Source organism: Myotis davidii, unplaced genomic scaffold (genome assembly GCF_000327345.1).
Source record: "Myotis davidii unplaced genomic scaffold, ASM32734v1 scaffold107, whole genome shotgun sequence".
NCBI classification, from domain to species: domain Eukaryota; kingdom Metazoa; phylum Chordata; class Mammalia; order Chiroptera; family Vespertilionidae; genus Myotis; species Myotis davidii.
In genome coordinates, this window is record NW_006383012.1 from 4,752,991 (window position 1) to 4,763,717 (window position 10,727).

Below are 10,727 nucleotides of genomic sequence, written 5' to 3' on the forward strand. Positions count from 1 at the left end.
TGGGTCAAGGACAGCTTTGGATTCAAGTAGACTTACCATCTGTATGGCCCTCTGCTACCTTCTAGCTGTGTGGCCTTGGGCCAGTTACTGAGTCTCTCTGAGCCTCAGTGTCCCCATCTGATAAAAATGGGAGAATGGCCCTAGCTGGTTTGGCTCAGTGGACAGAGCGTTGGCCTGTGGACTGAAGGGTCCTAGGTTTGATTTCAGTCGAGGGCACATGCCCGGGTTGTGGGCTCGATCCCCAGTATAGGGGGCATGCCAGAGGCAGCCAATCAAGGATGCTCTCTCATCATTGATATTTCTCTCTCTCTCTCCCTCTCCTTTCCTCTCTGAATGCAATAAAAATATTTAACAAAAAAATGGGAGAATGAACTTCCACGCTATGGGACATGGAGAAGATTCCATGACATGGAGGGTTAGCTTCATGTCTGGCACTGGGTGGTGGCTACGAGCATTATTGCTGCTGTAATTCACAATCCAAAGGAAGAGAAATGCACCCATTCTCTCAGCAGCCACTCTTCCTCTGATTCTTTCCATCTTTCAGGGACCCAGTCCAGTGCCCCTCAAACTCTCTCTATAAAGGACCACATTCATTTCAATTTGCTTTTTCAATATGCAATTCATCAACTATATGGTCCTACTGCACGCAATTAGTGCATAGTGGTACCACGTGGATTTAAAAACACCCAAACTGGCCGCCCCCCTGCTCAACAAGATGAGCCCACAGGTCACATGCCTGGATGTCACATGTCTAATTGTTAACCATCTTTCTAAATGCTTGCTCTTGGTTTCTGTATGTATCTCATTGTGGACCAGTACCAAGCCGTCCACAGATAATGCATATCTAACCACGATGCTTCCTCTTCCATCGTAACAGCTGCCGTGTTTGGACACCTGCTATGGGCATGATGCTCTAAACCATTCTGTTTTCATTCCTATATCCATCCTAGTAGACAAGTGTTAGATCCCTATTTCAAAAATCCCTGTTACAAAAATGTAACAATTTGAGTTCAGAGAATTTAAGCAACTCGTCCAAGATCTTAGAGCAGCGGTTCTCAACCTGTGGGTCGCGACCCCTTCGGGCGTCGAACGACCCTTTCACAGGGGTCGCCTAAGACCATCGGAAAACACATCTATAATTACATATTGTTTTTGTGATTAATCACTATGCTTTAATTATGTTCAATTTGTAACAAGGAAAATACATCCTGCATAGCAGATATTTACATTATGATTCATAACAGTAGCAAAATTACAGTTATGAAGTAGCAACGAAAATACTTTTATGGTTGGGGGTCACCCCAACATGAGGAACTGTATTCAAGGGTCGAGGCATTAGGAAGGTTGAGAGCCACTGCCTTAGAGCCAATTCCTAAATGACTGAGCCAGGATCTTAAGTCAATGAAGGGGGAAAACCAATCTCTTCCAACCCCATCACACTGCACTTCAGCTGAAAGAAGTCCCTTTACTGCAGCTCAACAAATCAATCACGTGTTAATGGACTTCTCAGAAGTAAAGCCTCTTGCTTCCTCTCATGTGAACTACCTGTTCAGTTTCGGTTCCTGGTGGTTTGCCTGTCAACTGGGAAAACCAGAGTAAGACCTATCGGTCACAGAGGCGAGAGAGAGCACAAGGCCTTACGTCACTGGCGATCTCCCTGGACGCCCGGGCAGTCTGGAACGGGATGGCGTCCAGCCTGAAGTCGTAGCCGCCAGCCCGAGTCTGCTCCCAAGAGTTCCTGTAGACTTTCTAGACAAGGAGAACAAAGAAGTGAGTGAGCAGGTGTCACTCCCTGTCTGCCATGTGGCTGGTTCGCAGCGGGCAGTTTCTAAGCACAAACCCTCGCCTTGATGGTGCCCGGAATGGCAGAGCCCGTGGCCCCAAGCCCATCCGGGACCTGCTCTGCTCTGGAATTGCTGGGACTGGCCACCATGGGCTCTAGCTCTAAGTGCAACCTGAGTGCCAGGGACTGCTCTTGTGGGACTTGGGGTCTGTGGGTCTGGCCCACTGGCCACACTCCGTTGGTATCAGAGGCCCCCGCCCCCTCCCTCCTATGTCTGCTTTCACATTCAGGGACGCAGGTTTGCAGCTTCTTTGAGATGCTGGAACTCAAAGCTCAAGAGCCCTGTTTCTTCCCACAGCAGGAGGTGCTGCTCCTCGGGTCCTGGTCCCCATGTTCATTAGCTCCGCTGACTTCCCAGGGGCCCTCGGCTACTTCTGATGTCATGTCACCCCATTATGCTGCATCCCATATGCTCCCTTGGTGGCTGCACTGAGCGAGGGAAGAGCCTTCACCTGAATTAAATTGATTGTCAAGAGCCTGACTGAGTCCCTGATCTGTGGACCTCACATCTTCCTCTTTCATTTTCCTCCTTTTCAAGTCGTTCTCACACCCCCTCCAGGAGCCTGGAAGCACAGCCCCTGGGTCCCCAGGTAGACCCACATCACGGACAGAGGCATCACCATCGCCCGCGCCTTCATGTAGCGGATGTATAAGGCAAGAGCTCCGTGAAAGAAGTCATCTGGAGATGCCTGTGGAGGATCTGTCCTTTATTCGGCCACAGGGAAGGGAGACAGCGGGAGAGGCTCATCACCAGCATTTGACAAAGTGACAGCCCCAGAGCGGGCTGGTAGCTGGCTCATTCTGTGAGCCACAGCAGGTCAGGGCGCCCTTAAGAACCTCACTTTTGTCACCTGGAAACAGAGCTCGAGGCCGGGGCTCTGTTCTGTAGGGGACTGATGGGGGGGGAGGGGGGAGAGCGGACAAAGGAGCAGTGGCAGATGAAAAGATAAAGCCTCACCCACTCTACAACTGGAGCCAGAGGGGACCACGAAGGGCCTGGGCCAATCTGATGGGTCTTATCATTCCCGTGTCCTGCTGCCCACCTTCTCCTGCATCTTAGCCTCCAGCCCCAACATCTACCACCACAAACCAGGAGCCAAAAGCCTACTATGTTCAAGGGTCTTGAAATACAGAACCGATCATCCCTGGGGTCACCACCTAATTGGTGGATCTCAAACAGGGCCCACCAATGATTGGATTTACTGGGTCACTGTTGAGTTTAGCAGGCAGGAAGGGGAGCCATATAGAAGGGGTCCCACAAATATCCCAGCAAATTGAGTCAAACCCTGATCATTTCCCAGAGAGGGAACAGTCAGGGTCTTCCTAATTCAAGAGCCTGGTCCCCAGGAGACCTGGGCTGGGATGACAGCATCCAACCCCAACATCACCCCAGTTTGGTGTCTAGTGCACCCCAGCTTCTGAGTCTCTGTAACGGAGGGTCAACGAGAGCACGTGACCCAGATCGGGGTTCTCCTCGAGACCCCGGCCCCCTTCCTCCTGGTCACTGCTCCCTGGATACTATGTGCCTGATGGTCATCACTTCCTCCCCGAGTTTTTGATTCTGTTGAGGTTTTTGCCTTGCCACTGGGAGTCTTTAGATTCCGCAGCCCCTTTGATTTGGAACCCTGGGCGTTCCTCTTCTTTATCACAGTGGGCACAGTTTTGTCCTCGTCCTCACACATTACAGCCATTTGATTTTTAGTTATTTCGGCTGCCTGACACATCTCAATGGCTTTCTTTGCCCACCAAGGTCACTTTCCCTCCACATCCTCCGCACACAGCACTTGATCCAATTGTGTGTATTCCGCACGCCCCGAAGAAGTGCTCTTTCAAAGGAGGTCCGTGAGTTCTCCACATCCGCATGCCCCGGTGGCTAATTTCAGCTCCAGGACTCTATAGACGGGCATCTCCCGTGAGAGGAAAGACGCGCCCGTCGCCAGCCCGGGGTGGCTGTCCTCTTTAAGCTGGGCCCCACGTGGACTGGCAGTCCTCTCCCCATTTCTAGGGCTGTGTGGGCCTCCAGTGGCCCCTCGCATGGAGGCCTGGCCTCCCCCATCCTCGAAGCGTTAATGAGACGGATGTTTTGTTCCAGCTCTGCAGAAGGGGGAGGCCCTGCTTCCCCAGATGGAGGTCAGCCCACCAGAGCTGCTGTTCTAAAATTATCCCGCGTGCATCCCTCCAAAGCCTCAGATGGTCATAATGACTCCTATTTACAAAGCACCATCGCATTCGCTGCGTGGGATCCCACAGGGCTTTACAAATGCAACAAACTCTCGTACACGCTAACTAGAAGGCGCCTCACCAACCCCTGCAAGGCGGCCACCTCTGGGGCGACCGGTAGCAGCTGTTCTTCTGCACGGAGCCCCAGGACACAATGGCCAGACCAGGGAGGGGAGAATGGCCGACGCTGGGAGGCCCGCCGCAGCCCCAGGCCGACATACTCAGCCCGTGTTATTCTGATCTGACAGCGTCTTTTGATTCTGCCGCCTCACTACCTGTTATCCCAGGATCACAGCTTTGCTGGCCGAGCGGCCGCCTATTCTATTACAACCAGGGGCCTCCAACCCCCCGCCAACAACAAGCCTGGGTTTAGGAAACAGCATCTTTGGTTATGCACGCAAAGGGCACACATCCAAGGGAAACTGGAGTGTGGAGGCCACAGCCCCATGCACAAAGGAGCAAATTGTATTTGCGCCTGATGGGCCACAATGGCAGCAACTTTCCAAACTGCAGGGTGAGGAAGAGCCACCGTTTCTCCAAGGTCACCCTCTGAATGGCTACGGAGGGGTGTCCAGGAATCAGAGAGAGCAGGTATCCACGCCTGATGGGGCCCACTCTTCTGGCTGTAACCCAGCACACACCAAGGTCTTTGCAGCCATGTCCAGAACCAGAATGTGAGAGCTGGGAGGAACCACAGGCATCATTAGCTCAGCTCCATTCCCATTTCACAGCAGAGGAAACTGAGGCCCAGCGGGGAAAGTGACTCAAATCCCACTCTCAGTGCGGTGTCCCTTTTCTCCTACGTCTTCCTCTCTAGGACTTTTGTTTTACAAATAAAACCCACTTAGGATAATTTGACAGAAACAGGCAACCCTCTCATCCGGCCCCCATGGATGGCCAGTTCACTCACATCGCTCAGGTGCAGTGCGTTGAGGCGGGCTCTAATGAAGTCAGGGTGGTCGGGGATCAGGGTGAATCTGTGCAGGGATTCCGCATCCCCCGACCTGTACAGGCGCTGCAGGTAAGACAGGTTCACGGTCAATGAGGAACTCCCCTCCTGCTCGAGTGCCCATCGCAGGAACACAGCCCAGCCTGCAGGTGGACAGCATCCCTCAGAAGCCACCCTCGGAGGGAGGGAGGGCCCACGTGGTCAGGGCCAGGTAGGGTGGCTGCTTTGAAATAGACCCTGTTTAAAATATTCCTCAAGCTCTGCTCCAAATGGGCCACTCCACCAGCATCCTGTGGGCGCCACCATGTGCTTTACAAACAGTGTCAAGGGTGTGGCTACTTCGGAGAATCTTTGCAGCTGAACAGCGTTCAAGCTTTTTACTCATAATAAGATGCCTCAAGATGACACAAGAACTAATTAGTCTTTTCATTCTAAAACTAGAGGCCCAGTGCACGAAATTCGTGCACGGGTAGGGTCCCTAGCAGCTGCTGCTACCAAGGGGCCTCCCTTCCCCCAGCTGCCTGCCACTGCTGGCTGGGGCGGGGCTGGCTGGCCCTGCCCCCTGGTTGAAATCCTAGTTGAGGGGACAATTTGCATATTAGGTTTTTATTATGTAGGATACTTCAACATGTGTTCAGAAAAGTGAAGTTTTCATAGTTTTCGGGGTCCCAGAAAGACACAGTTTTAAAGCTCACTCTTTATCTTAGCTGCTATGTTTAGAGCAGCACTTTAAGACTTGCACACAATTTCAAGAAGCACTGGAGTCCCATCTGTGCTTCGAGAGGAGAATTTAATACTTAATATTCTGATCCTTCCCCAAATTCACTGCGGGCTTTGCCAACGTGAGCGGGAGAGCATTCGGATTCCGAGGGAGGCTGGCACAGCTTTGTCACTGCGTGTACAGAGCTGAAACCTCTGACACTTTCGGAGAAATAACATTTAACTTCCTATTCTTTGAAATCAATGCAGGAGCGAGGAAATGGGGCTAACTCATACAGACAGGAAAGCAGAAAGAAGCTTTTAATATAGCTGTTCTTTTCTACCTGGGTTGTGTTAAGCTGATAATTCCATTACCATCTATCAATAATTAAGATGTATCTGATCACCCTAGCTGGCTGGGTGGGTCAACTGGTTGGAGCATTGTCCCATATACCAAAAAGGTTGTGGGTTCGATCCCAGATTGGGGCATGTACAAGAGGCAGCCTATCAATGTTTCTCACATCGATGTTTCTCTCTCTCTCCCTCTCTCTAAAATCAATTTTAAAAAAGGATATACAGTGGGGCCTTGACTTACGAGTTTAATACGTTCTGAGACCGAGCTCATTAAGGAGCTCGTTAATTCAAATTACTCTATCAACTCAATGCAAAAAATTGGCTGAGAAACAGCTGGTATCTCAAAAAACTCGTTAGTCGGGACACTCGTAAGTCAAGGCCCCACCGTATCTGATTTAGTATCTGGTAAGGGATCATCAATAATACTTAGTATTATTATTGTTACAGTTATGAATCAAACCATAATAAAGAACATTTACTGAGGACTTCCTATGTTCCAGATGCGTGCTAAAAGCTTCATGTGCTGTTATTTAATCCTCATTTAACTCACTTCATCTTGTGAAATGAGTGCTGTCATTCCCTTTCTTTCTAATAAAGGGACCGCGGTTGGAAGCGATGAAGTTACTGGCCCGAGATCATCCGGGTAGCAAGCAGGTTTTTCACACACAGCCATCCTATGGGGAGCCCGTGCTGCTCAGCACTGACCACTGAGCTCACGACCCAGTACCGTGAGCCTGGAAGGAGTGACGAGAAAACGCCCACCTCACTGCAGTGCAGGTAGCTGTTCTTGGCATGAACCAGGTCCGGGGAGTCGACCACTGAGGTGAACTTGAGACTGTCTGGTTTTTCCCGGTACTTGGTCTGTAAAAACGAGGCAAAGATACCCACATAACAGTTGAATGTCAGGCATTTTTCTGGATGCAGCACCCTGGAGGGGATCCCAGGGCAAGAATCCCCGGCCATTAAAATAAACGGTGGGAGTTCAGCCAGGCCGGTGTGGCTCAGTGGTTGCGCATCGACCCATGAACCAAGAGGTCACCAGTTTGATTCCTGTTCAGGACACATGCCCGGGTTTCGGGCTCGATCCCCAGTAGGGGGAGTGCAGGAGGCAGCCGATCAATGTTTCTATCTCTCTATCCCTCTCCCTTCCTCCCTCTCTAAAAAATCAATTAAATTTTTTTTTTAAATGTTGCAAGTTCAGTTAATAAAACTATCCCTGTGCATCTTTGAACACCTCAATCAGAGAAACCGTGGACACCCTGAGTAAACTGAGAAGGTGAGTGGTAAATTCAGTGCCCTGCCCCATGAAAATGATGGGCCCGTTTAGATCATATTGTTCACAATGTATCTATTGAGAACCTTCTAATGCAGTGGTTCTCAACCTTCTGGCCCTTTAAATACAGTTCCTCATATTGTGACCCAACCATAAAGTTGTTTTCGTTGCTACTTCATAACTGTCATGTTGCTACTGTTATGAATCGTCATGTAAATATCTGATAGGCAGGATGGTCTTAGGCGACCCCTGTGAAAGGGGCGTTCGACCGCCAAAGGGGTGGCGACCCACAGGTTGAGAACCGCTGTTAATGCATCTTCCATCTTTCACCGCCCAATCTGAACGTGTCTTCAACTCCTCAGCAAAGAATACACTTGGAGAGAAAGCTTGTTTCATTTTGGGATTTGGCTGCAAATGGCCCTGGAAGAATACTGGGAGTTCAGTGGCCATGAGGCTCTCTTGGGAACCGCCCCTACGCCCCCCAATAGGTTCCCTCTGCAGAAGGAGGTTAGGGCTAGGCTATAGTCGCAGTAGAGGCAGGTGGGTGGTACCTCGCTGATGAGCTCTCCAGCCTTCTTCGCACTTTCTATCTGCGGGGAGCTCAGCGCCAGCCATCCTGTGCCCCTCATGCCCATCAGGTCTGACTTGTAGCGGAACTGCGGAAAGAAGAACATTTCATCAGGGGAGGTCTGAGCCTGTGGGGGCTTTGGTCATAACGCTCCATCACAACATCGCGACACCTGCATGCGGAGCGCATTCTGCATGATGTTAAGCAAAGGTGTTTGAATGTGTGCACTCTGCCAGGGATTAAATAGTGGATTGTGCGTAAGACACAACCAGAACCCGCCAGCGTGATGGCAGGACCGGAAACGGAGGGTGAAGACCTGTGGGAATGCCCTTGTAAAGGAAGGGCTGAGACGTGCTCCAGCCCGAGCACCAGCCCAGGATGCTGCTTCCTTCTGGCAGCCATGTGACTGACCAACGGCCTCAACGGAAACACTTCTGCACTCCCCATGATAGAAGTGCTTGGAGCTCCGGGTCCAACCTGCTGTGACATGGACCAAGTCACTTGGTCCAAGACGTGACTCAGTTTCTCTCTCTGATGCCTGGAGTTCATAGCAACCACTCTGGGCTCAAACAAACAAAAACAAACAACAAAACAAACAACAACAAAAAAACACTGGAGAGTATTTGGGGGCAAAGGCTACTCTATTCGCTAGGTGTTTTATTCCCTTGTGGTAGAGGGGGGAGTGGAGGGGACCATGAGAGCAGGACTCTAAAAACAGGACCGAACTCAGATACAACTGGCTAAATGTATCTTTAGACTTTTGTGCAAGCCATTTTAACCTTTCTGTGCCTCAGTTTACGCCCTCCTCCCACTGTTAATCATGATGTGCTTATATTACAAAAAATGGGCTAAGGCTTTCCCTTTTTTTTGTTGTTTTTTTTTAAGGACTCAGAAGATTAAAACCGCAGCATCATTCCTGGGAGAAACTAAGCAGTGCTTTAAGACAATGGGTCTGGTGAGGGGTTCCTAAAGCCTTAACCTTACTACTATGCCTTGATCTGCCCACCATCACTGACGGTGAGACTGCGCATGCATGCTTCTCTTCTTCTCTTTATGGCTATTCGGCATTTTTAAAGATGGAAAAAGACCCTCTGAGGAAATCTAAAATTTGGATCTAAACAAAGTTGATAGCATTCCTCTAATTTAGACATCAGCTCTGCCGTAACGCAAAAATATCACTCCGGAGACCGGCCTTGCAGCCTTGTTAGTTCCCTTTCATTTCAGGATTCACAGGGGCCCTCGCAGCCGGGCTCAAAGAGGGTCCGTCTCTGATGTACTGTCTGCTGGTGAATGCCCCCGTGCAAATCCCACTCTGCTTCCCAACTGATGCAGGAGACATCACTCGGGTTCAGGAGCAGGTTTCAAAACCCCGTGTCAACCACACTGCTTTTTAGAGCGCGATCTTTCAGTCTACACCGGCAAAGCTTATGCTTTCCACTCTGATGAAGAACAGAGAAAATTGGATAAATTTCTAAGTTAGAGAGAATAATCCTACAGGGCCTCTTCACAGCCGGGCCTTGCTCCTTTCAGAAGCAAGATGAAGTGGGGAGCGCTCTTTCAACTCGCCTTTTGTTGCGCTGCACAGTACAATCGCAGGTAAGTCAGAAAGCAAGATGCGGGTTCCCCGAAGATCTGACTGCGCCTCCGACTCTCTTATAAAATGGACGGTCTATTAATATTTCAGCTCCCGGCCCAGCTTTGACTATTCACACACACCCTAAAAACAACACGCCTGCCTCAGAGTTCACGATAAAAAAGGGGGGGGGGGGACTGGAGGGGGGTCGAGAAGACGCGGCTACCCAGAGATGGCTTCGAAGAAGGATTCTAAGATAATAAGAGACCTTCTCGAGCAGCCTGGCTGAACCTGGCATCCCCATGGGGCAGCCTCACCCTTTTTCCTTGCACACAGTAAGGCCTGGAAGCCACTGGCAGATTCACACACTGTGTTGTAGCACAAGCTAAGTATTTGGGTCCCTGATTTCTTTTTTATTTTTCTATTTTTATTGATTTCAGAGAGGAAGGGAGAGGGAGAAAGAGATGAGAGAGAATCGCTGATCGGCTGCCTCCTGCACACTCCCTACTGGGGATTGAGCCTGCAACTTGGACCTGTGTCCTGAACAGGAATCAAACCCTGACCTCCTGGTTCATACATAGGTCGACACTCAACCACTGATCCACACTGGCCAGGCTGGGTCCCTGATTTCTAACAGGAACGTGTCAGCAGTTGCGCCCAGGAGGTGGCCATGGGAAGAGTATATTTGTCATCCTAATAAGAATCATTATAATCACTGCCTTGCATAAGGTGTGCATTGCTTTAGACTCCCCTCGTTCTGTTCACACATCGTCCTGCAAAGGAGGGGTTCTTATTTCCACCTACAGGACCATTTTGATGTTCAAATGATTGTTCAGAGTCTCAGAAGTGCCACCAGCTGCTGTCCTCTGGGCATGCCACACCTGGGGCCCTGGAGAGAACCCTCGGGAGCTAGAGCACCTGGGTTTCCTAACCCGGCCACCTGGGGGAGCTGGAGAGCACTGAGCCGGAGTCAGGAGACAAGTGCCCTGCCTGGCCTCTTACTGGCTACATGGTCTTGAACAAGTCATTTCCCCGCCAGTCTGTGACCTGGGGCAAGCTGCTCCACACTCAACCTGAGGGCAACCCTGTAGTTCCAGGAAATTGTAATAATAACTGGAACATCATTCGTTCATTCAATCATTGTATCATCCTTAATCATCAATCATGTGCTTAGAATAATGTGCCTGTGCCATAGGCAAAGTAAGAACAGTCGTTGCCTGAGGGCGACCAGAATTGGGAGGCCTGGTG

The 10,727-nt window shown here is 50.4% G+C and overlaps 1 protein-coding gene across 1 annotated transcript in view; it reads right to left on the minus strand.

The window, feature by feature from the left end:
* The window catches only part of NRAP (nebulin related anchoring protein), a 65,870-nt gene that overhangs the window by 2,342 nt on the left and 52,801 nt on the right, over positions 1–10,727 (minus strand). The window contains exons 35-38 of the mRNA XM_006778750.2: positions 7,890–7,994; positions 6,828–6,926; positions 4,974–5,078; positions 1,642–1,749 (exon numbers count right to left, since the gene is read on the minus strand). Coding sequence (XP_006778813.1) covers positions 1,642–1,749; positions 4,974–5,078; positions 6,828–6,926; positions 7,890–7,994 — 417 coding nt within the window. The remainder of the gene's footprint in view (positions 1–1,641; positions 1,750–4,973; positions 5,079–6,827; positions 6,927–7,889; positions 7,995–10,727) is intronic.